The sequence below is a fragment of the Abramis brama genome (genome assembly GCF_963993115.1).
Source record: "Abramis brama genome assembly, chromosome: 20".
Lineage (NCBI taxonomy): Eukaryota > Metazoa > Chordata > Actinopteri > Cypriniformes > Leuciscidae > Abramis > Abramis brama.
In genome coordinates this window covers 16,032,528-16,060,497 of record NC_139982.1, presented here as the reverse complement: position 1 = coordinate 16,060,497, position 27,970 = coordinate 16,032,528, and the positions used below count along the sequence as shown (strand labels likewise).

At 36.2% G+C, this 27,970-nt stretch overlaps 1 protein-coding gene across 2 annotated transcripts in view; it reads right to left on the bottom strand.

Annotated features, from left to right (window-relative positions):
* gse1a (Gse1 coiled-coil protein a) overlaps positions 1-15,303 on the bottom strand; it is a 39,446-nt gene extending 24,143 nt beyond the window's left edge. Inside the window, exons 1-3 of one of the 2 annotated variants that reach the window (XM_084095689.1) lie at positions 15,167-15,303; positions 6,929-7,683; positions 4,585-4,755 (exon numbers count right to left, since the gene is read on the bottom strand). In XM_084095689.1, coding sequence (XP_083951815.1) covers positions 4,585-4,753 — 169 coding nt within the window. In that variant the 5' untranslated portion in view covers positions 4,754-4,755; positions 6,929-7,683; positions 15,167-15,303. The remainder of the gene's footprint in view (positions 1-4,584; positions 4,756-6,928; positions 7,684-15,166) is intronic. The other variant, XM_084095688.1, reaches the window with a different exon arrangement.
* Between the last annotated feature and the right edge of the window lie 12,667 nt (positions 15,304-27,970).

Below are 27,970 nucleotides of genomic sequence, written 5' to 3'. Positions count from 1 at the left end.
TTACAAACGTAAGTTTCTGACAAAGAAGAGCGACGTTCTTCAATCTGAGCGGGACGTATAATAACATCAGAGCCAACAACAGACTATCTAGGCTAGTAGAAGAGGCAAAGAAAGGGGGATGTATTTGTACGTGTGTGGATGCCAGACAGAACTAACAACTTGTCAGATGAAGTGAACATACATCATCACTTCCCTGACTGCCAACCCCGCCGCTATCAAAGCCCCGTTGGGCTGTCAGATCAGATGCCAGTTTAAAGAGATAAAGAAACAAACACTGCCATCTCCCTGCGGTAAACACACATGAACACGCACTCATTCCTCCAAACCCCCACCACGGTAATACAGCGCTTTACTGTGATCAAAGGCAAAATGAGTGTGTGTGTGTGTGTTAAGCATGCACACATACATATCTGCGTTGTCTAAGACACTCCAAAATCTAAAACAAAGACATTCTTTGTGTCTCATAACAAAATGTATAAAACTTTACATTAACAATAACGTTTCTAAGTCACATTTGATAAAAGAAGCTGCTAAATGAATAAATGTCTAAGAATATTCAATGCACAGCGCTCTGGAATATAGGGTTTAATTCTAATTGGTCAATATCAGCACTGAACAATCAAATATGTGTGTATAACGTAGACTAAATAGTATTTAGTCTTTACTTTAATATCTCTCATGTCATTCTACAGTCTCTCTATACCAAATCAAATTATATAATTAATTGCTACTAACATATGAATCAAAATTATTAGCTATCAACTGAAGCAAAAACAGCCCTGGAGGACTTTGGTATTTATTTTATGATATGAACTTTAGATGACTAGAAGCAATAAAACAAAAATGTCACTTGAAAGAACAAGACACAATCAAAGACCTGGAGGAGAGAGGAAGACATAAATATGTGAGCTTGATCACTGTAAAAAAAAAAAAAAAAAAAAAAAATTGCTGCCTTAAATTTTTTAAGTACAATCAACTTGGATGTTTAAGTCATTTCAACTTAAATTACATTAAACTGACTTAAAAAACAAAAGTTGAATCTTGTATAACTTATAAAAACAAGTTGAAAATTGCTTAACTTATTGTGATGAGTTAAAGCAATGTAAAAATATGTTGTCATAACTTATTGATCATAACGTTTTTTCATTGCAGATTAAAAATGTATCTTTTAATATTGTAACAGTGTTCTAGTTGCTAGGTAGATTACTTCCTGCATCGTAATTCTGGTTGAATTGGGATTTTAAAAGTGAGGTGGTAGATTATTAAATAATTTAAGCTCAAATCATTAGTTCACATCCATGTATTTAGCAATGGCAACTATAGCAGTGTAATAAGCAGGATAATGTACAGCGATATACAAGATCTGATCACCCTTGCAATAATGAACGGCTAACTGTACATGATCCCTTCCATAATATGCACTTCTTGTGGTTTCGATTGCAGCGAGTGTAAGTGAGAAATGACTTTTCCTCATTAAGACAGAAACCTACACAAGGCTTGAAAACCACACAAGCATAGAAAAAACCTATTGCCGCTAAAAGCACTATCTATATAAGACACCCAACACAAAGAGTAAAGTAGGTCAGCCCTCCTCGGAGCACTTGTGTCTGCCAGAGAGCTGATAAGAAGTCAATACTCCGGGTTTTGTACTTCTTTACTCCTTTTGTGTTCAATTTTGCTTTACTCTTTTACATACCTGCTAGATTTCTACCTAGAAATCACTGACAACTAATACTAAATGGTTTATACAAAGGGAAGTGCCGCTATTACTATTGCAAAAACTTCTGGTTAGGGTTTTTCAGAAGAGAAATAAACTCGTCCTACACTGTATACTACGGATATATATGATATTGACTCATATTGTGGACTTCTTGTAGTACAAATCTACATTTTTTGCTTTGTAAACAATAAAACGGGTGAAAAATAGCCAAAACTTACATTGAAAGTGACTAGTGACTTGTTAAAAAAAAAAAAAGTAACTTAATTGTATTGTATGTGCACATTTTTCAAGAAATTTTCCAAGCAGAAAATATAATATTGATGAAATAAAAGACCACTTAAGTGTACTTAAAGTACAATTTCATGACTGTTTCTTTACACACTTACTTTAAGCACACTTAAAAAGTTTGAATTTTAAATAATTGTTTTAGTAATTTAGAAGTACACTTATTTCGATGTAATACTAAATCACATAAAAAATTAAGCCTTTAAGAGTTACGCAATTAAATTAATAATAAAATTGAATTTAAAAATCCTTAAGTATTTTAATTGAATAATTGATTAAGGATTGTTGAATTATTCAATTAAACTACGTAAGGATTATTCAATTTAATTTGATGGAATTTTACTATTTATCAAATTGCGTAAATCTTAAAAAAAGGCTAAATTTTTTGAGTGTGTAAAGTACATGATTATAATTAACTTTTATTCAAGATTACATTTAAAGTTAATATATTTTAAAATTTACTAAACTGCAACTTCATCACTACAAATGGGGAATTACAAATATATTTAAGTACATGGCACAGTTTCAATAAAAATTACATTTTAGTTTACCGTAAATTCTTGTCAAAACATTCAACAGACGCCTTTAACCAAATTTCAATAGAGGTAATTAAGAAATGTCACATTCAGATGTACTTCGATTCCACTTAAATGGGTCAAAAAGCACTAATTGCAAAAACTAATTGCATTTAAAAGAAATTTAAACTATGATACATTTTTATTTTATTATACATAACATGCAACAACACATTCAATTCACATTTTGCACTTAAGTATATTGTTATAAATTATATCATTTTTTAAAGGTATGCTAAATTGTACTTCTTTTTCACTAGGGTAGCTAGCAATGGGCAAAAACCACTCACAACACAACAGCTAGCAGTCAAACTCTTGAGGGAACAAAGAAAGTGAGAAAGAAAGTTGAGAAAATACATGTGTATTTGGGTTGGTGTGTGTGTGTGTGGGGGGGGGTGTCAGTTATGTACTACTACAAGCATCAACAAGGACACATTCACAAAAGCATGTGTGCATTCGGAGAAGCACACACACACACACACACACACACACAAACCAAAAGCCCCAAAGCCACCAAAGCCTTAAACAAAAGACAGCTTTTCCAAACAGGCTTAGCAATCTGAGACAGAGCATTGACTGTCATTGAATTACCCTAGTCAAAGAGTGTATGAATGCATAAAGTGGTAAGCGAAGGCAGAGCAGTATGCACAGTGTGATAAACTCACAGAGACAGCAGTAAAAAAACACTTAGAGAAGGTCTATAGAAATTACTGGCGTACAAGCTCTTAACCAATCAATATAATCCCTTTCTCTCCGTCCCGAAGCTTTAGAGAGAAGAATATCATGATCACTCACAATGGATCATGTCGATAAACACATGGCCAGACCATGAGAAAGCTTTAGACAGTGTTAGATCATTTAGGCCGCTTGTTTTTCTTGACAACATAATGCAATTGAATAGCTACTTTCAGTTTCAACCCATGTTTTTTGTTTGTTTAATGTAAGTTGAAAAAATTGACAGCAACAATTTTGTGGATCTTACATGCCACGCCAAGACAACAGTAGAAAACATTGTCTGAGAACTGGATATTGTATGTAATGAGCATTATCAGAGTTTTTGTGTGAGTGTGCGTGTTCAGGGTTTTTTGGCGTTGACTACAACAATTACACAGACAGATGGGCAGCTGAATGTTGTGCCAGCCATCTGAAATGCTGCAAACCCATATGCAAATATTATTCAAATCTATTCACAATTTGTTGACAGAAAGCACCACCCACACTCATACACACGCTGAGCAAAGAATGGATGTCCATATTACACGCATACATATGGCGGTGTGCTTGTTTACATTCTGCATTAAACGACTTACTGCAACTATGCTAATGGTAATTACACAACAATGCATAATATATAAGTGACAATGTAAGTGGTGGCTAATGTTTTGTTGTTAAAACAAAACAACAACAACAAAAAAAAATAACAAAAAAAATAAATAAATCACAAAACACAAAACAAAGCAAAATGAAAAGCAAAACAAACAAAACAAATGAAAACAAAGTTACAAAACAAATCAGGCAAACAAAATAAAATACAAAACAAATCAGAAACAAAAGAAAACAAAATTACAAAACAAATCAGACAAACAAAACAAAGTACAAAAAAACAGAAACAACTAAAATGAAAACGCAGTCACAAAACAAATCAGACAAACAAAACAATATAAAAAACAAAACAGAAACAAAACAAAAAAGCAAAACAAATTGCAAAGCAAAAATAAATGAAAGCAAAATCAAAGCCAATCAGGAAAATAAAATAAAATGTATTAATTAACATAAAAAACCCATCAAATATCTGCCAAGATTAATCTCTAAATAATACAAAAACTGCTTATGATTTTAAAAGACCTACTTGGTAGAAACAGCCTGTAACAGAAACGTTCTAGTTAAGCTCTGCTGAGTGACTACAGCAACATATTGCCTTTTCACCCAGACATCATGTGTGAGATGATAAAGAGAAGAGCTTGAGGACTGATGGGTAAAGAGGAGAGGAAAGGACACACTCACCTCGTGGCTCTTCGGCCTGTTTGGCGAGCTTGCGGAGGGCGGCAGCGAATCCAGACTGGGACGCCGGGCTCCCGCCGATGGGGGACGGAGTGAGGGGGCTTACAGTGGCCATGGTGCATGGTGCCGCCGAGATCATTCCTAAAGCTGGGGACTTCGGCTCATGGCTCATACCTGCAGGGAGAGAAGGACAGAGACAAACAGATTCAGAATGAATATTCATAGAGGAAAAGAAGAGGTTGGCGTTAAGCCCGAACCCAGTCAAATCGATCACTCTAGTTTTATTTCCCCTCAAAGCAAGTGGAACCACATTTGAGCGAATGTGCGTGCGTGTGTGTGTATATGTGTGTGTGTGTGTGTAACAGGTTCTGTTTAAATAAAAATACATTTCAATAGTTCAATAACAATGAATTACACAAACTGATAGTGATATAAATTTGCATGCGTTGCCTGAGATGATTTAGCACCTGATACATGAAGTGGTTTGGAACTGATCCAAATGCAGCCTAAAAAAACCCCTGAAGAATTCAACTATGACAAGGTCAAACCACCAGCATGAAAATGGTTTTACATTTTATCGTTATTCATTTAGCAGATTTATCCAAATTTTATCCAAAGTGCAATCCTGACTCATTCTAAAGTGACAGTAACATTAGAAGTGCTGGAAAACAAAGTACCAAAATTGGCAAGGAAAGTACAAGCTATTTCAGAAATGTACGTTTGACAAAAACAAGAGAAACGTGTGTGTGGGCTTTTTTTTATTTATTTTTTTTTATACATGAAGGGGAGAATAGAGAATACTTGCATTAGGTGCACTGTAATAAAACAATGTGTTAGCTAACCCGGCATTTGCTACATTTACATTAACGAGTGTCAAAAAACATTATTTAATATGACTGAATCAATCTGACTACATTTTTGGACTGAATCAAACCCATTTGAAAGTGAATTTTACGTGTTAAGTTCCAACTCTAAAGTGTGAGGGTTTTACAGCTTCCTTCCTTTGTGTATCTCTCTCTCACACCTCCAGCTATCCCTCACTACCAGAAACAAACAAAAGCGTGCTTTATCGTGATAAACTGTGCCTCACCCCTTGCCCTTCTGCTGAACCGAGCAAAACAATTAATAATGAACTTAGAGCAGTTAGAAGAGCTGGCAACAGCATCCTCTGCCATCAGCCACAACTTCATTACGACTTAATGGAGCCGTGCGCATCCAAACACGCAGCGTAACGGAACATAGTATGTCCTGTAGTTGATCTTAAATAACACTGTAATTCAGGCCCAATGTGACACATAATTCAAAAACAAAACAAAATCAAGTAAAAAAATAAATAAAAAAACTTGTAAATGGTTTAATTGATTAAGAATATCTATCGATCTATCTATCTATCCATCCATCCATCCATCCATCCATCCATCCATCCATCCATCCATCTACCAATCTATCTACCCATCCATCCATCCAACCGTCTGTCTGTCTGTCTGTCTGTCTATCTACCTGTCTATCTACCTGTCTGTCTGTCTGTCAACAAAACAAAACAAAATCAAGTAAAAAAAAAAGTATGGCCTCTTTCTGCTTTCGCAGTGAAATAAAAAATAAAATAAAAAAGTATTCAAATACTCACAAATAGAATCTATCTATCTATCTATCTATCTATCTATCTATCTATCTGTAAAACAAAACAACAACATATGGCCCTTTAACAGTTTTCATAGTGACCAAACAAAAACAACAAAATAGCACTATAATTCAAACACAATGTAACATAATTTGAAAACAAAACAGTGAACTCAAAGTGAACTAAAAAAAAAAAAAAAAAAAAATGTATGGCCTACTACTGTTTTTTTGTTGTTGTTTTTTTACTGAAAAGAAAAAAGAAAAATCAAGTTTAAAAAAAAATAAGCAAAATGTATGGCCTCTTAGAGCTTTCGTAGTGAACAAAAAAATTTAATTAAAAAAAAGGCAAAATAAAAAAAAGTAAAAAAATAAACAAATCCCAAAACAAAACAGATATGGTTAAATTAATTAAGAATCTATCCATCTAATGTATCTTTATATACATTATGCAAAGAGGCTTCATAAAAAGGTTAGCTATAATCCTCATATAGGATAATAATCAAGCATTATAACTGAGACACTGTTCTCCCCATAAAGAGAACCGCCATTTCAGTCGCTCTCCAATCCTGCTAGGGGCTTTATCAATCAAATCATCATATCATGTGCTCTTGAAACACAGCTGTCTCTCGTCCACTCATTTGCGTGCTACAAACAGACCTCTTCTCTTTATCTCCCTCATTCTCCTTCTCTTGACAAACATTCTCAATCATTCTGCTACTGAACTCACATGCGTTCCCCACCCCCTTCCTCTCTTCTCTGCTGCTCGCACTTTCCCTCCTGGATAGTGTCAGTCAGAGATAACAGAGAGTCTCTGGTCGCTGTGGAAATGAGAAAAGCCACAGGTATTTTACGACACACACACAGCCCACCCAACACAGCCGAGCAGAGAGTGATTTATAAGCAGTAATTTCAAGGAGTGGGAGCGAGATAACATTTATTTCCCCTAGGATGCCTTAAATACGATGGCCAAGAGAGCTCAACACGCTGAAACTGAAGAAAACACATGCAAATAGAAAAAACACCAGCAATTTAAGAAAACACTTTAATCAGTTTGACAACAAGTGCTGCAAATACTCACAATGCAACCAAATACAGAAACCCGCTGCAAATATTCACAATGCAACCAAATACAGAAACACACTGCAAATACTCACAACGCAACCAAATAGAGAAACACACTGCAAATACTCACATTGCAACCACATAAATAAACGCGCTGCAAATACTCACAATGCAACCAAATAGAGAAACACGCTGCAAATACTCACAATGCAACCAAATACAGAAACACGCTGCAAATACTCACAATGCAACCAAATAGAGAAACACGCTGCAAATACTCACAATGCAACCAAATACAGAAACACACAACAAATACTCACAACGCAACCAAATACAGAAACCCGCTGCAAATACTCACAATGCAACCAAATACAGAAACGCGCTGCAAATACTCACATTGCAACCACATAAATAAACGCGCTACAAAGTGGAACACAAAAGGAGATATTCTGTAAAAATGTCCAAACTGCTGTTCTACAATTAAGTAAATATGAATTACTGTAGAAATGTTAAGCCCCGAAAACAACATTCAATAAAAGTACGAAAGGACAAAAACAACATAAGTCATCTTGTTGTTTTTTTCATGATCTTCTATTTGTTTTCAGCACATCAAAGTATCTATAGCATGTATGGTATGATTCCACTTTCATATAGATTTAGTGGTCGACCGATATTGTTTTTTTGATGGCCGATGCCGATATCTTGGAGAGCAGGGTGGCCGATGGCCGATATAAAGCCGATATTTTTATATATATTTATTTTAATCAATATTTAATAAACAAATAAAAATAACAAATTTTTAAAATAAACATGATTTTAATACTTTAGATGGCAACTTCTTAAATTTGCAATCCTATTACAGTATTTTTCACAAAGCAATTGTTTAGAAATATATGAATATGTGAATAAAAAGAAGGAAGCCTAAACACTGTAACAGGGCTCTCAGTAATCTGGTAATTTCGTGCTGGTAATCATATTTTTTCAAATAAAGACAAGGTAACGCTAGTTTTACATACAGCACAGTGAAAACGATATGAATATGACACAGTTGGCAACTGGTATCAGCATATTTTAAAATTAAGGATTTTAAGTTTTTTGATCGCGTCTCCTGTGAAGCTGATCTTCTGTTCGCATTCACTCACTTCGCACAGACCGACCGTCACTTGCAGACAGTAACACTTCACAAGATATCACACAGCTGGATTCAATTAAATCTGCAAGGTTTGTGAAATTAAATGTTTATTAGATATTCAGAGATTTGTTTAAATGACGTAGATGCGCATTTGCTGAATGTTGACGGCAATTGAGAAAGTATTTTAGCCTGATTGTTTGCCTTTTCTGTTACAAATAATATAAAAGCAAACGCTTTACTTAACTTACTTCACATAAGTTACCATTTACTTACTTTGTTTACCAGTTCTGTCTAACAAAGTATTAGATATGACTGACAGAGATCGTAAATTAATGAAGATGGAGAATGTGAGCGCTGTTTGATCTGAGGAGCAGCCGTTCTCTTCTGGCGCTGGTGTTCTCAGCGCCGCCCGTCAAAATAAAAGTCCGGAGCGCCGTCAAAATAAAAGTCCCGCTTTCAACACATCGGCCAATCAGAAAAACTTATCGGCCGATGCCGATATTTCAAAAATGCCAAATATCGACCGATATATCGGCCTTGGCGATATATCGGTCGACCACTATATAGATTACCTTTCCACCACATTCTTTTAGCTGAACCCATAGAGATAAGCATTTCAATCTCTCACTAAACTATATTTTTGCTCTGACAACACAAAACATTGCTGCTTCATTGCAGTTTTTAGCATGACCTACAACCTTATGAAAGGAGTTAATTAGTCTACTGGCATGTTTAACAAAATATTCCACACCATTGCACATCTATTCACACAGAGACACGCCTACACCTCAAACTACCACATAAGTGTTATAATCCCTGATCAAGCAGGATTTACTGTAGGCCTGTGGCTTATTAACCTCACACCTTTGAGTCACATATACAAACACAGATACTGACTAAACTCATCAGATCTCTAGCTGGCCGAGAATGAATGGCCAAACCTTTAAAATGGCTCTCTAAAAGCACCCAAGGCTTGTTATGTGAAGATCTCTCTCTCTCAAAGATGAAATCCTGCTGTGCTGTTTTTCCCAGAGGCTTTAGCTGTGGTAGAGTCAGCAAAAACAGTCCCACAGTCTTCTGCTCCCCACTGGCTCTCTAATAAGCTTGTTCATTAAACAGTAGAGCCAATGCAAATTGACCCAGCCCTTGTCGACATGACCGGCTCATGTAAATTCAATGGGAGAAACAGCAGGAATAAAAGACTGGGTGATGGATGATGTGTCAAAGTGCTTTGTTGGGCACAAATGAACACACTCACACACATGCATGTCCATAATGATGACAGACAAGCATTGATGCATGAGCGACTACAGAGATCTGCTACCCTCGGCATTCATTAAGACTAGATAAAGCACCTCACACACACCTGCCTTCTGCTCATTAACCCATGTGTGTGAGTGTATGTGCACGTTTCACTGACAACATTAAAGATGGATGAGGATTAAGACGGTACTGATACTTCCAGAGAGAAATTCACTAATTGGTTTAGACTTCAATAGAGATTGATAACTAGAGAGAATGTTGATCACAAAGCTACTGATCACAAAGGGCTTAAAGGTTGAAGACCTTACACTTAGGTGTAAGTCCCGAAACAACTCTACTTGCCATCACTGAAGCCCTTACACTAGCCTTGAATGTCCTTGATTAACTTTGTATTGATTTTCCTGGATCTGGCTGCAGTAATTTACACTTATCCAGAACCTGTAGATCTCAAAGCTGATTTAGCACATTTAGGACTGTATTTTCTTGGGATAACAGGGCTTCCCAAGTTACAGTGCTTTGAAAGGCTCACTACCTTATCCGCGCTCCCAAACCACTGGTGCCCCTCAAGGTTTGGTAATTAGTCCCTTAAACTTCTCCATTTAGGCCAGATCACTCTGTACTAGCATCCAGTCATGTGGATTCTCTGACCACACTTGACAGTTCATCTCTCATCCCCATTTTGGTCTTATAATTTGGTCTGATTATAATATGTGGTCTAATAAACCACACTAATATTGACTTTGAATTCAAGACTAGGATACTCTTCGTCCCAGACAAGAGCTTTCCCACGGTCATGATCTTTATCTCTGGTGACGGTCTCGATCTTTATCTCTGGTGACGGTCTCAGTGTCGTCCCCTCTAGGTGCAAAAACAAAAATCCTTTGAAGTTGTTCTAGACAACAAGCTCTCCCAAGCTTTAGGTTCCTTTACAAGTACAAGGGGGCCTTTTTTGCCAACTTAGCCAACAAACAATACTCCAGGGTTTGTCAACTCCAGTCCTGGGGACACCACCTACCAAAATGTTTTAGATGTCTCACTAATTAAAACACCTGATTTAACTCATCAGCTTGTTGACCTGTTAATTAGGGGGACACAAAAACATTCTGGGATATGGGTCCAGAGGACTGGAGTTGACAAACATGTTACTTTATGTTATTTATGGGGATTCTATCATGTTACGCCTCTTTCTAGGTCCCTAAAGTCAATCAAATTGAAGATGCCATTTCTGGCTGGGCAGAATGACTATCACAGGAGGTCCCTGGGCACATGTCTACGGAGGTGACCTGGAGTTAAGCTTGCACTCTACTTGGGGACCTGGTGTTCAGGTCAGACTCTCTGAGGGGCCTTTGTCTCTGTATGCACCAAGGGGCCCACAGGCCCTAGTGGTCAGCTTGCACTGTATTCACTGAGGGCCCCGATGTTAAGCTAATTTTGGTAGTCTCGGGCAGTGTGGCCTTAGGTTTTGTTGGCCCCTGGAAGTATTGTCAAATGTCAATTATTTAACACAGCAGACACCCCATGGATAAGCTACTTCTACTCTCCTAGCTCAGTGTTTCCAAACCTTGGTCATGGAATACCTTCCCCACTGCACATTTGAGATGTTTTCCTAATAAAACACTGAACCTAGAAACCTGAGACACACCTTTTCAGGTTTCTCCTTAAACTTCTTAAGCTCACACCCAAGATATTTTAAATATATGTACAACAAACAAAACCACAGACTTCCTACTAGCATACTGAACATTCCTTTATTCTCATTATGTTCCTATCCATCGGCACAGCAATTTGTTGACTCATTTGAGGACACAAGATGATTCATCTTTAGACACCTGAGCATGGCTATATATACACACAACTGTTGTAGCATTTGCAGGTCTTTATAATCAAGGCTCTTGTGGTATAACCTTAGCACTTGACCCATATCCTCAGCCTCCTGTTCTGGTAATTGCCGATTACATGCGTACTTTCTTGTTAGTCATTTTGAAAGGGTTATGAACATAAATGAAGCATTACAGTCTGTAGTGCACTTTCGCCTTTTTTTTTAAAAGGAAAAGCAAATGAGGTTTTACTTGACTTCTCTACACACAGAACCACATCAAACATAAAAGGTACTGTACCTCAAAGTTACCACATAACTATAAATGCTACAGTACAGAACTCTAGTTCTCTCAAATGCACAAAATACACCTTTTATTCAAAGAAATACATAGGCACCTAGTTTTGTTCATCAATGGTTCAGAAGTTAATGTCTAAGATATTTAGAATAGACCCCTCACAGATATGACAAACAAGGGTTTGCATTGCCAAAAGAGTTTCATGGTTAATGCATTAATTTCCAAGAGATCCAAAACAGCTTCAAACAATGAGCTCAGACGTTTGTGACTTTTAAAAAATTACGCTCAACAGAATGAAGAAGTTATAATGTCAAGCTTTAAGTTGACACTTACTGGAGCTTACAGTAAATACTCTTAGCAGTTGGACCCACAGCTTTGTGTGTGATTGGGCAGCAGGAAAGTGAAAGCTTTTGTTACAACCCACGCTGTCCCATCTGAAGGGATGCTTGGCATCTGTAAGCCCCTAAAACTGCTGACAGACATCAAAGTATGCTGGGTAAGTGTTTATGCTTTGGGAATATGTCCACTGTCACTATGTACGCAGTGCTGATTGATCATTTTGAATATATAGGGTTTCTGGGGTCAAATATAGGATAAAAAAAAGATGGTGTCCCTCTCGTATTTTCATGTCTTGTCATTTTCCTTTCTTGGACAACTAGAGGCACATGTTTTTGGTCATTAAGTCAGGCTTTTGACCACTGTCTCTCCCCCTCTTATCTGTGTCATGGCATCTTATTTCATGTGGTTCTTTTAAGGCCACATATACATTTTCTGTTCCAACTCTTTTAAAGGGTTAGTTCACCCAAAAACTGGATTTTTTCTTTTCTTTTACAAAAACGCATCACTTCACTTCAGAAGGCCTTTATTAGGGCCCTGGAGCAGTATGGATTACTTTTATGATGGATGGATGCACTTTTATAGGCTTCAAAACCTCAGTTATATTCACTCCTATTATAAAGCTTGGAAGAGCCAGGATATTTTTTTAATATAACTCTGATTATGTTTGGCGGAAAGAAGAAAGTCATATACGCCTGGGATGGCTAAAAGGTGAGAAAATGATGAGGTAATCTTCATTTAATGATTCGGGTAGGTTTTTTCTTAAGTTTTAAGATGCCAACATTATTTTTTAATAGTATTAACATTCTCCTGTCACTTCAGCCCAATAGACATGTCCAAAACGAGGACCACTGTAGTGCAAACACACGACGTGTGCATGTGTGTGCGTTTGTGTGAGTGTGTGTGTGTGTGTGTGTGTGTGTGTGTGTGTGTGTGTGTGTGTGTGTGTGTAAATACATATAGCAGCTGACCAACATCAGTTAAAGGAGCAGCAGAAATCTGAGCTAATCCCGATACAGTCCGTCTCTGAGGGTTTAACCCTGCTGACTACACACATACACACACACTTGGCACAAGGTTTTTCATTTTATAATCCATCCACAACACCCTGTTAATCAATCGTAAAACCAGAGATTATCAAAAACATAATACTGAAACACAAAACCAAGCTGCTGAAGTTGACGTATAGCTTTGCATCTCACAATAAAGTGTAGATTTTAAGTCATAGTACATTAAATAACAAAAAATATATACTTTAAATTTGAATATTTAGCATTTTTTTAAATAAAAACAAAATATTTTTCGAAAAATTGTCCAATAGAAAATAATGAAAAATTGCTTATGTTCCTTGGATACAGGTGATTGCTAAATATATAATTAATATAATATAATATAATATAATATAATATAATATAATATAATATAATATAATTTTAAATGCACATATTTTACACCTGTTTGTTTACCCATCCTACAACACTCCAAGTCAAACCAGCATTCAAGAACATAAAAATATCTGTTTTCAAGCGGGTTAATGAGTAAATATGAGTCTAGTGGAGTCAGATGGTCAATGAGGAGTTTCTTTCTTTATAGCACGTCTGCTACAGCAACCCACCCCCACCCCACCCCACCCAACACCACCCCACACACACACACACACACCTCGATCCTCTACCACGATAAACTAAAAATCTAACTATTAGTGTAGTATCGTACCACTACTACTATCTTGTACTTACTGTAATATTATACTTACATAGTGCTTTTAAAGCATTAGCATATTTTCAAGCATTGACATTACAAGTTTTTTCTATTTGATCTTCAATTGCAATTGTTACTGACTTAATGAAGCCTTAATGTGTGGTTTGTGAGCGTGTAATTACTGTAACTTCTCATTTAACAACTCCTTCTCATAACACCCAACTCATCCAGTCTTTCCAGTTTAACGCAAACTACAAGTCGTATTTCAGCTTTGCACCTAATCAAATAAAACCTCAGCCGTTAGTTATTTAAAAATAATCTTTCAGTGAGACTGGTTAATGCAGCTCACATTCTGTCTGTAAACACATAGGTATATATAGACAGGTTGCTGGGTAAATAAGACTTTCCACGGTACACTGACATTTATTTGACCGCACGAAAAGCCAGAAGAGGAAACAAGAGACTTCAAAAACTTCACATCTATATGTGTGAAACACACAGGATGTGACCAAACCAACAGTTACTGGTTTAACAGTATAGGTTTTTAATTGGACTATAATGATATTTGCAAAGTTGGATGGCCAATAAAATGCCATTATCAGATGTACACAATTTCTTTCTGAAATACTTATTTTTACACAAAATTCATAAAATGCTTATTATTCATAGACTGTCTGTGGCCAGAACTGGCCAAAAATAGCAGATTAATCAGTCTATCCAATACATATTGACCTATTCTGTACTAAAATCAGTCAAAAAATGACATTAAAATGTTTTAGTGAGTTCTCTCTGTGCTTTATGAGATCAGGCTGATCCATTAAGCATTTCTTTTTTCTCCCTGGACAAATCCATTTAGTGGTTATTAAACTCATTTGCACAAGATCCCGAAGAGATGCCCGAGATGGATGGAGAATTAACCTTGAGGTGATAGAAAAGCAGAAGGTCATATAACTCACCACGACTCCCTAAGCACTTACGCACAGCCTCAAAATCCAACATTTCACTCAGAGAAGACTGTTAAACAGTTTTGAATATTAATGAGTCTTAACAGAAAGCCAAAGGTCACATCAAGCATATCATTTTTTTAATAAAAAAAGCCAATAAAATCAATCTCTCTAATTGGAAGATCGAAATCCCGGGCTCAAACAGAACCACTGCAAACTAACTGAATAAAAATGACAAGAATAAAGCTAATTGTACACTTGCAGGATGGACCACGCACGACTATGAATGAAAACAAAGCGCCCCACATCACGGAGCTATCCGGCACGCGATGGAGTCCGTAACAAACGCACCCAAAAGCAGAGCTCACTTCAGCCGAAGCTTCTTTATCACGGCCCCGCGTGCGAGAACTCACCTTAACACGGAAGAAAAGCGTATTTCCCACGTTTTTAGTGCTGAAGTAAATCCATGTCGTGTCTCCGGCGGCAGGCAGCGGTCTCCAGCGCCGAGTGAAGCCGCAGTGGAGTGAGTGAAGGCGGCGCTTAGAGACTCGCAGCAGCAGCAGCACCTGCTCCACTGACCCGCCCCGGAGGCAGAGCCACAGCCAAGGGTGACGGACCTCCTACTGACGGGGGTCATGCCACACCGAGGGAGTGTGTGTGTGTGTGTGTGGATAGGAATGCTATATGTAAATGTTGTCTGTACTAGCTTCTATAATCCAGCAAAAATAGAGGTTTTGCCTGTTTGATTTCTTTTAGTTACTATAGTGTTTGTTTGGTTCAAAAACATATTACACACAAAATAATCATAATCAGTGCTGGGTAGATTACTTAGAAATTGTAATCAGTACTGATTCCAAATTACATGATAAAAAAATCGAGTTAACGTAATCTATTAGCCTACATTACGGTAATATAATCGGACTACTTTTGGATTACTTTTAGATTACTTTTTTGAGCTAACTTGTTAATCAAATTGACTTGAATAGGAAATCGTGTATATATTGCATGAAGTGCATTAGGCTATTAGATTACTTCAGTGTTTCCCAGACTGGAGTTCGTGAAGTAATTAAATTATTAACATTTAAAATTAAAATGAATAGTTTTAAAATACAATCAATTAAAAAATAAAAATAAAATAAAATTACATTTTTATGTACTTATATATTTTATTTGTTTACCTGCATGTCATGTGACATTAACCAACACTAGAGAACCTTGAACTTAATTTTATTATTATAATTATAATTTATTTAAATGTAATAAATTTAAATATAACAATCATTTAAATAATTAAACATACATATAATTTAATTAAAAATATTTAATATATAATTTATGTTAAATATGTTATATATATACACGCATTAAGGATATAAGATCATAAATTATATATAAATGATATTACATAACTATAATTATTATATAAAAAAGTCACTTTTTCAAGAATTTTAAGAAATACCTAATTTAATTAAATATTAATTTAAATAATTAAACATATATCATTTAATAAAAATATAACTGTATAATTAAAAAATATTAAATTTATGTTATTAATACTCTATATATCATAAATTACCTAATGCAGAATGAAATATAGTTTGCTTGTTTGTTTAACAATCATTTCTAGTTACCAATGCAAAAGACACATCCAATATATTGCCTGTGTATATAAATATCTCCTTTAAATCACAGTAATAATTTTAATAAAAAAGGACAACATAGACTTAATTTTGGTTGGTTACTAAACAATAGAATCACACATGAAAAAATCATGCTCACTCTAAATAATGCAGATTTACTTATGCAAAATAAATGAAGATGTAAAAACGATGTAAGTCAGTATTCTCATAAGATTCTCTCTCTCAGAAAGACAAGGAAGTGTTTAAAACCTGGCACATCTATAAGCCTCCATTTCCAACTGATTCTGGGCACACACACACACACACACACACACACACACACACACACACACACACACACACACACACACACACACACACACACACACACACAATACACCTGCAGGGCATCCTTGAGTTAGTATGCATGTGTGTGTCTAATGCGTGATCAAATGACACACACTGTGCTAATGGTGAGGAGAGAAGGATACTTTTATGTAAGTCGTATAAACGGTACCTGCAGCCTAATCTGTGTCTGTTTTTGTGTCTCTCTGCACGTGTGTGTGTGTGTGTGTGTGTGTGTGTGTGTGCATGGCAGTTAACTGATTACTGAGGCACCTGCAGCTGTGAAACACACACACACACACACACACACACACACACAGTGGAGGAAGACGAAGAGCAACTACAGGAAGGAATGACGGTGTGGCGGGCGGCACATGTGCTCCTGGTGCTTTTAAGAGTGTGTGTGGAACTGACATGATTTATCTCTACTCAGCGGGAACACAATCTCTCAGCATCCCACAATGCATTTATGCACCTCACTGCTTTGACCTTGGTGCTCACCAAAAAGCTCAGATCACATACTTACTTACACACAAACACACACACACACACACACAAACACACACACAAACACACACACACACACACACACACACACACACACACACACACACACACACACACACACACACACACACACACACACACACACACACACACAGAGAGAGACACAGAGATTATTGAACATACACTACTACAATACAATAATATAGAAAATAAACACTTTTATACAGAGCCCATTAGGGGACATGGTGGTGGAAAAAACTTCTTTGGCAATGCTTTTGCGTTCTCTTGCAAATGTTTAGCGTTCCCCCGAGAAAATTTGCGTTTGCTTGCAGAACTTTTGTGTTCTTTGCAAGAGAACGCAAAGTTTCTCGGAGGAACGCAAAAAATCGCCAAAAACAAAAATTTCATCCCATCTATTTTTTTCTTCACCGTGTCCTTTTAGGGGCTCTGTACTTTTCACACTTCCACTGGTTTATCTAATTTATCAGCAAATATTCTATATTGTTTATTGTACCAATGAAACAAGTATTTTCTGTAAAGCTGCTTTGAATGTATTGTGAAAAGCACTATACAAATAAAATGTAATTTAATTTAATCAAATTTTATTTATATGAACATTTATCCACCTATCTATCTATCTATCTATCTATCTATCTATCTATCTATCTATCTATCTATCTATCTATCTATCTATCTATCTGTCTATATCTATATCTATCCATCCAACATCCATCCATCCATCCGTCCGTCTATCATACCCTTAATGCTGACTATATGCCTACTGTTAAAAAACGCCTGACTTCATGCTTTCAAAACTATTTTAAACTTTCAGGCAACACTTTGTCAAACCAACATCAAAGTTCTTCCTATTTTAGTTCATATTTATAATATCAAAAAGTTCCAAATATATCCACCATCTTTAAATCTCCTTGATATTGTCACTGCAACACTTCATGTATTTTTTTACATTGTTTTGTGCTTAAATCATTTTTGAGTCCATCTTATGTCAAAGTAACACCCTTTAATTTATTTTTACAGTCTCTGATTTCAGCTTTATTATACTTAATTTGACATATGATATTGATTTTTGACATATTGATGCTGTTTTTTTTTTATTTCGGTTTACAGCTGTTTTATGCCGTTTTCTCTTTCAGCACATACAACATCAAGTTAAGACAACTTCCTTTTAATTTCTGACAATTTATGGAGTTGTATTTTTGACATGTTTGCACATCCACCTCATGTTTTAATTCTGACAGTGTGTTTCCTGTTCAAATCTATAAATGGCATTTTGCTTCATATTAATTTTGGCATAATCAGACTCGTTGAAATGAACGTCCTGTCCAAAACATCTGCTAATATGCATTATTGGGAATGCATGTAAATATGTACAAGAAGCAAACAAATTGGCCATCCAATCAGATTACCATCCAGATTTACCATCCAAATTCCCTAATCTGGGTTTGAAAGGGCTAACTAAGCGTCAAATATTTAAATATTTATTTTTAACTTTGCAGGCTTGGTCCATAACGATCTAGACATAAGATCATAAACATCTCTGATTAGATTTATAAAAAAATAAAAAAAATAAAAAAAAATAAGAAAATGCTACTACGCCTGTCCGCAATGTGTGTAATATGATATGATTCAACATGATACATACACACATTAATAGATCAAGACACGCACATGGCCATTTCCATTTCCTCTCCTCCCATCATCTCTCTTCTTTCCATTCATATCTCTCTTTTAATCATCCATTCTGTGCAAATGGTTCAAGGCCCGCAATGCCTTCCTTCTCATCCTCTCCTCTGCCTTTTTTCCCTCCTTTCTCCAGCCCTCCACTCACCTCCTCTCCCTTGTTGAGTAATTATTGAGAAAGTAGCATGTGTCTGACACGGTCGCTGTGGCAACGGCGGTCAGGAACCCGGTCGCGAGCCCATTCAGCGCGTGAATGAGAGTGAGAGAGGGGGAATAGAGATAACAGCAGGATGTCAGGATATCCACTGCGCCCTGAGAGAAGATCTCTCTCTCTCACACACACACACACACAGCACCAGCAAACATACATACACTGTATTTCCCCAGTCCTCTCACAAACACATGCAAAAAATGCATGCAGCTGCAGCAAACACATGCAATATTTATGATTACTTTATTCTGTTGTGACATTATTGTTTGGCTAGTGCATAATTTATTGGTGAATATAAACAAGCTATGCTGCAAAAAAAAAAAAAAAAAAAAAATCTGTTAGAATAACAGGTTGCCTAATGTCGAACACACGACGAGGAAAATGAAGAATAACTTTTAGCCTAATAATTAGTCTTTTAATAATCCACGAGCAGTCCAACACAACGCAAATACTCGCACACACACACACACACACATAGGCTATACACACACCTGAACATAACGATGAAATCAACTTAACAGCCAACAAAGGAGCGGCAAAAAACACAAACAGAGACCTGGTGTGACAATGAAAAACATGATTTGATTATTATTACAGAAATAAAAATACAATTAGAATTAAATTAATGAATTTAATTTTGTTTTGTTGAACATGTTAACTGTCACCCCCCTTTTTGCTTCAGAATACATGCCTCAGGTTGGTCCCTAGTTTGTTTACTCATTGTAAAAAAAATGATATGATCAATAAGTTCTGACAACATGTTTTTACCTTACTTTAACTCATCAAAATAAGTTAAGCAATTTTCGACTTTTTTTTTTTTTTTACAAGTTATACAAAATTCAATTACGTTCGTAATTCGTAATTGAGAACGAATGGGGGAAAGTCACGTGACAGGAAGTAATGCCTCCTTTGCGTTATGATTGGATATCGGTTTGACTGGTTCGTGCGATAAATCCCGCCTCTTGTTTTTATGTGCGTTCGCAAATCGGCCTGAATGAAGAAAATTATGGCACATATGGGAAGGCTAAACAACCTACCCACAGATATCACCGCTTTATGTCAGGCCAAAATCAAAAATGAAATGGCCTGAAAACATGATGACTATGGTTTTTTTTAGTTAGCAATCAGCTTGGTGAAATGAAAGGTAGCCTACATTTTCGTGCCTGTGACCAGTGTTTACAGAGCTTGATGACTGATGAAAATAAATTGATTATTGAAAAGAACAGCATAAAATAGTACTGTGATATTGTTGATATGCCTAAGTTGTGTTCCAAAGTTGATATAACAAAAAAATACAAAGCATTTTACCAGGATGAATTTTGAGTGTTTAATCTTTCGAATGATACCTAATTTATGATGGTTATTAAAATATGTGATAGGGAAAAAGGCAAAAAGCGCACCAAGTCAGTCGCTACTGGGACACTGACAGTTAACAGGCTGTAACAATTGAAATGTTAGTAAATGGAACAAGACAATAGGCTATACACAAATATTCAGGATAAATTCTCTGAAAACAAGTACTATTATATTGTATGCAATTTTGTTTCTTATTTATTTTCTTTTTCATTTCAGTAGAGCAACACGGGGAAGCCCCGCCCATAATGAAATCTCATTGGTTTAAAATCCTGCCACTCTTAACTGTTCATTAAACATCAAATATCTTCTGATTGGCTGTGATTACATTATGTGGCAGAGCAGTTTCGTGGTTTTGCGTCCTCAGAAACATCAGAATTGTGTCTTTTTATAAACAGTTTCAGCTATTGGGAAATCTAAAGGACTAAAACTGCAGCAAAGTACTACCATTTGAATCATTTATAGCGATGTATTATTTAATAGTTGCGGTTTGAAGTTTTTGATCCAAAGTGAGGCATTGTCTCACTGAAAATTGTGAAATAGCTTATGTGTATGTGTTTTTGCAATTGCATCACTAATGTTGTATTGTGTGGTAATAGCATGATGGTTGAAGATCTGGGCCACCAACATGAAAAGCAAAGAACTGCTGAGGGTCTTGGTGCTGACATATCAAAAATTGTGCCATCAAGCGAGGCATTTAACCTCAGATTGCTCCAAGGCAACTGTCTGAATGAAGAATGGATGTCTGTATCGCAAACACAAGACACAGGAGGAGAGAGTGTCTACATGACCTGCGGTAAAACAACCTCTCTGACTCTAAAGACTGATGGATTTAATGCTCAGAAGCAAGTCAGTGCCTAAAAACAAGATTTTATTTCATGTATAATTAATATTTTTGATATAAATAATAAACAATTTAATACAGGGTCAACTTAATTATGCTGCCTCCCAAGAAACCTTGTTGTAGCCAAATATGGCTATCATTCACTGAGAAGGGAACCGCATTTGCTATGAGCTCAGTGGAAAAATAGACCAGGAATCTTATGAGACAAGTGTCAGTAAAAAAAAAGCTTAAATACATACACATTATATTAATTAAATACTGAAAATATATAAATAAAATAGTTCAGACTGTATACCCAATATTTGAATGTGCTATGTATTTTTTATGCTTATTGTAGCTAACGTGTTGGTTGTTGTTGTAGCACGGACTGTATTCATTGTAACACGAGACTTCCGTTGTTTATACCTGAGAGTACAGGCCGGATTTGTTGTGTTCAATAAAGTGATGTACTCAACTATATTGGCATTAACCATCCATTCTATTAATGGTACACGATATAATGAAACCTAGTGTTAGCTTAGCAACATGCTAACATGAATCTCTTGAAAACAATAGCATGCTGTTTGAGGCTGCCTGAAGACCTTCTGTAGCCCCGCCCCTTTTTAGCGCTGCGCTCCTATTGTTCTGTCTTTCGTCTTCCGGTTTGTATTTCCACAGCATGAAGGTAAGATCTTGCAGATTTATGAATGAACCGCTCATTTTATAATTTTCCCGGTCTATTGACATATGTATTGACATCCGCTTCAAACATTACAATGGCCATGATAACTTTTGTCAACTCTTCAACAAGTAAATCCACTTCACAAGCTAATTACTCTTCGACAGTGATGCCAAAGAAATATAGCCTACAGAGCTACCGTACAAACTTAAGTTCAAAGACAATATTCTGAAGATTTTGCACGCTTGTTTCTCTGATGCATAAGGTCTATAGTGTGTTCAAAATCAGTCACTTAGGAGGTTGTTTAGCTCGTCCTAAACCTAGTGAGCTGTCAGCAACTCCACACATAACAAAAATAGCATTCCTTGTGTGAAACAAAAGAGAGACTAACACCTGCTAACACAGTTGAATTTAGTAGAGTTTGACATGTTAGCTACACCTTCATCATGACTAGGTTTTTAGCACATTTTTTTAACAAGAGCACTTTGTAATAACATCACATTTTAAATCATTATTTTCTAATGATATTTTATCAACCTTTAAAATACACTTATTTTGATGTGTTGACTAACATACTAACGCACATGTAAAGTACTTGATTATAATTGTAACTGTAGTGTGTTCTTTTATTTTTAAAGGTAATATATTTTAAATATACTAAATTGCAACTAGAATTGTAAATATATTTGTAATTACAAATGTGTAATTACAAATTTAGTTAAATACACTGTAAAAAAAAAAGTTGCTGCCTTAAATTTTTAAATACAATCAACTTGGATGTTTAAATCATTTCAACTGAAATTACATTAAACTGACTTAAAATGAGTAGAATCTTGTATAACATAAAAAAGCTGAAAATTGCTTAACATATTTTTTATTTTTTCATATGCTTGTCAGTACATTTAACAGAATATTTCAAATGCTATTAGGAAATTACATATAAATATGTAGGCCTAGGTCAAAATGCAATATAATGTTCAGCTAATAACATTTTTTTTTCTAATTTAAACATACATTTTAATGTCATTACAAATAACATGTAATTAAGTGTCTGAAAAGACTACATTCTGTTTTTTTTAAGTGTGTTATTTCCAAAATAAGTACTCTTTTTAAATGTATACTAATGTGGACTGGTACTTATTCATGATGGTGGGTCCATTTTATTAAACATAATTTGGGACTATATTAAAACAATGTATTAGTGATATTTAAAATTAGAATTGCAACCACATTACAACTTCACAATTCCATGATGAGTTTCTATAATGACCTTAATGTGATGCATTCTGGGATTATTTCATCATAACGGATACATGTGAAACTGAAGTATCATGATAAGGTCTACTTTTCTAGAGCAGCCTTCACTGGAAGTGCACTTTTGGTCCCTTAAATTCTATCTAGGTTGGGAGCTCACTCAGTTTTGGAAGAGAGCTTACATTTCTCTGTCTCTTTAAAAGGTTTGTTGAGGCATGAAATGTGTGGCGGGCGAAAGTAACCGCACACTTCCTTTACTGTCACATCCTATTACAGAGCAACACTGAGCCTTAACCTCGTAAATAAAACAATCAATGAGTCTGTACCATGAGTCACTTGAGCGGAGACGAAAAGACCGTGTCTAACGCCATTACAGTAGGTGATGTGAATTACTGAAAGTTTTTGTATACATTTTAATTAGATATGTCGTTCATGTGCTGATAATTCTCATACTCAGAAGGAAGTCCCTTTGTAGGTGCATCTGACTGAGTCAAGGTGTCCTCTGGGTAACGTATACCTCTGACAAGCCTTTAAGAATGTCCTCTATCCATCTGATGGCACGCTGTTAACGTGACATTACTCCAAATTTACTGACGGTATATAAATCAATTGCATGTTTTCATCCTCCTGGGATCCATGATCACCTTTAGCTGCTTTAGCTCTTTTTTTTCACTTACTATATATCTATAAATCATAATCCATAATCATATTATTCAGGGATCAAGGTTCTGCTTTATGTACTCCAATACTCTATCAAATGTAAAGAAAGTAAAAGGGAGGTATAGAAACTCAGCCCCGAAATTGACGAACAACTGCTTAAGGACCTCTTCAAGAACACAAGAATAAGTATTTACTGACAATTCTCACCAAGAGTCAATCAGTTAAACATACACTATTACACTTTGAGAGTATGAAATAAGATCCTACCCTAAAAACTTGCCAAACAGCGGGATATTAGATTATTGGAACAAGACAAGACTTGTTTCTGGCACAATCTCAGATATATTTTTTAAAAAAAGGAGAAACAAAAAAAATAAAAATTGCTTTGATTTAAAAAAAAAAAATGTCTTTGTCAAATGTCTGGTTTTGCCGTAAGCAAGCTGGCCAACATGAATTTCCACCACAGACTTCATGAATGTGAATCTATTCAGCATTTTTTTATTGTATCTGACCCTAATCAAATCTACAGAACAATGTCTGAAAAAGTAAAAATGAAGAGTTGACGAAGGACAAGCAAATGCTGAGAAATGAACCCACTGGTATAGCTGTACTTGCTAGACTTCGAAGTAGGCAGTACAAGGAGGACTGCTCTTTTTCATAGTTTTCTGAAAGGAGGAATCAGCAAATTGTCCACCAAAAAGACTGACAGGAAACATATCTGCCAAGAAGTGATTTCTCCCAAAGGAATTAAAGATCCTATTAAAGCTATTAAAGATCCAGGTTAGTCAAGCCTGCAAGTATACTGCAGTGCACAAAAATGGGGAGAATACATAATCTAGAGTCTAGACTCTAGACCATACAAAAAAAAGAAAAAGACAAAGGAGTCTGACAAACTCAGACATCTCTACTCTCAGGACTAACTCATCATTTTCACCCATGCTGACAGGTAAGATGTTTGCTGGGGGGATACCAGCAACTTGTCAAGAAAAAAGTTGCAGGCAAGTACAAAACAAGACAGTGCCCACAGATAAAAACATTGCGAGGTTGAGGTGTGTGCACCGTAAATGTAGGGGTTCGTTATGACCTTTGTGAGTTTGTGGGAGACAGAAGGGTTCACAGATGGGGTAGAGGTGTGTAGGCCTAAGGGTGGCCTAGTTTAGTCCAGTGCTGAGAGGAACTGGGACACTGGAATCTCCTTTGTAGCCCGAGGTAGAGTCAAGAGGTAACTGTAAAATTCGTAGAGTCGCTAGAATAGTGGAAGGTGCTGTCGAGTCGATCTTCCGAGTGCATCCAAGAAAGGTACCGGGCTGCTACGATGAGCAAATGAGAGAAACTGAAAGATTGGTATCTCTTTTGTAGCCCTAGGTAGAGTCAAGAGGTAACTCTGGGTTTGTGGAAGGTGCAGTCGAGTCGATCTTTTGAGTACATTGAAATATCTACATAGCAAATATTGGAAATGAGCTGCACACTTGTAAACACCCACTAAGAAATGTGACCATTTGGGGTCAGGCGAAGTTGAAAGACTTTGATAAACCTGCTTTTGAACGACTCAAAGCAAAGTTGTGTTTACAAATTGGGCTTCTGCAAAGAGAGCTTACAGGGAACTGAGAGATTGGTATCTCTGTTATAGCCTTAGGTGGAGTCAATAGGCAACTGTGAAACTCATTCAGAAGTTCTCTGGAATAATGGAAGGTCTTCATAATCCAAATTTGACTAGCAATGATGCACAGCAAATAACAGAGACTGGCAGCACACTTGTAAACACCCTGAAGAAACGCATCCAGTCAGGGTCAGATGAACCTGAATCCAGCCCAATTACACAGGACCTCCTTAAAACCGATTTCGCACATTCCTAGAAATAAAGTTATCTTTACAAGGTATCTTTCAGCTACAATAAGCCCATAGGCAAAGTCATAAGGTAACTATAAAACCGTTCAGAAATTCAGAATTCATTCAGAAATCCCTGAAAATGTGTTTCCCAATCCTGACCCTAGAGGCGCACCAATGGTACACATTTTCGAATTCTTCCTAATCAAACAGACCTGATTCAACTCATTGGCTGATTAGTAGCTTGTTACTCCAAGACCTGAACTGGATGGGTCAGATAAGGTACAGGAAAAGGGTTGGGAAACACTGGTCTATTTGATCTTCCGAGTACATCCATCCATGTGTGAAAAATCTGCACAGGAAACAGTTCCATTGTCTCTTCTTACAGTTGTCAGCACAGGTGGCATGAAGAATTAATAGGATTGAAGTGCTTCTTCATTTTAAATTCAATAAGTGGTTCTGCTGAATGCTCCAACCCCCTCAAAACATCATCTTGATGTGGAGTATGTGGAAACCGTACCGTCATGAAGCTGAGCGATGTCTTTCTAGGGTTCTTGAAGGGTTTGTCATGGTATCTGTGCACTTGTGGCAGACACAGGTGTGCATACCGGGCTGTGTGTTCCAGGTGGCCTACTTAAGCCTGTGTATTTGTGGAGGATGGGGAAGAAAAGTGAACTGTTATGAATAACTTACTGTACAACAAATGTCCCCGTTGTTCACTAGCTGGTGCAATTGTGTTTGAAGTTTTCTAGCCTCAAATGTTACGCCCATGGACTGTTCACGGTGGACCCATATTGCACGTTTCTATCAGTACACTGGGAAAGAATTGGATGTGTAACGATAATTTATGTAGAGTTGTTCTTGTATATTTACTTAGTTTTACATTTTTAACATCACAAATAATGATCATAACATATATTTCCATCAAGAGGTGCATCAATGTTTGGTTAAGATCTTGTATTGAGAATAGTCAGCACTCTGTTATGTCTCCTCCAGCACATCCCAAAGGCTTTCAATCAATGCCATGATGTGTGCCTGCGTTGTTTAAGAAACAACCGGCTGGGCAGTGTATTCTTGTAAATATCTCTTGTGAACCATTTTGTATTATTTGTTGGTTAAGTTGTTTCCCTTATTGGAATAAATTAAGGTGTAAGTGGACGTTTTTCAGCAGCATGAAGTGTATACTGTATGTGTTTTTATATTTATATGTGCGGTCTATATCCATTATTTGTTTTGAAAATTGAACAAGCTATACAATTTGGTTATGGGTTCAGAACCGTCAGATTTAAATATTTTCAATACATTTTGACATTAATAAGATTTACCAAAGAACACAAAGTAAAGCATATACAGCATTAAAACCATGGAACATGGACTGCCATTGACGTACATTTCCATCAATTATGAGACAACACTTCCACGCCATTGACGGAAATTTCGAGTAGCATCTGCCTGAAAAATCGGAGGCTGCATTTTCAGGACCCCACTTTTAGGACCGCATTTCTAGGACCCTAGGTTTTTAGTGACAACGCCACCTACCGAATTAGAGGACCAGCGAAGATGGATGACAATCAGAGTGTGAGTATCAAATGCGAATACATTTTTATTTGTTTAACTTTAAAAACAATTGTGATGCATTTCATTGGAAAGTTAGCGTAGCCAACGTGATGGGGATTTGCTAAATAAATAGTCTTGAATGCATAGCCATCATATATTAGCCTCTAATGCTGTTAAATGAATTGTTAGCACATTCATTTAACGGATGATGTGTTGACTTATTGACAGCACATTAAACTGTAGCATTTTCGTTCTGAAAGCTTGTTAATTACTCATTGTTTTTCCATTTTAATTCAGTTAAAATAATAGTAATGTTTTCACTGTCACGTGCTCTCAGTCAGTCTGTTTAACGTTACCCACAATACATGTTATGAGTAGGCTCTTCATTGACATGGTTTTATAAAGTTGGTTGAGACATATGACATTTTAATAGTCAGACATAACAGAGAGGCCATCATAATAACTGACTGTTAAAATACCACGTGTTAGATTGTGTCATTGTACTGTATATGAACTGCTTTCAAGGACACTGCTTAGGGTAGGCAATAGTATGACAAAAGATAAATAAATAAATTGGTTAAGTACTAGGCTTAGGCCTAATTTATTCTATTTATTTATATGAAATTTACTTAAAAATGTTTTTCAAGAAACACATATCATATGTATAATATGTTATTTCTA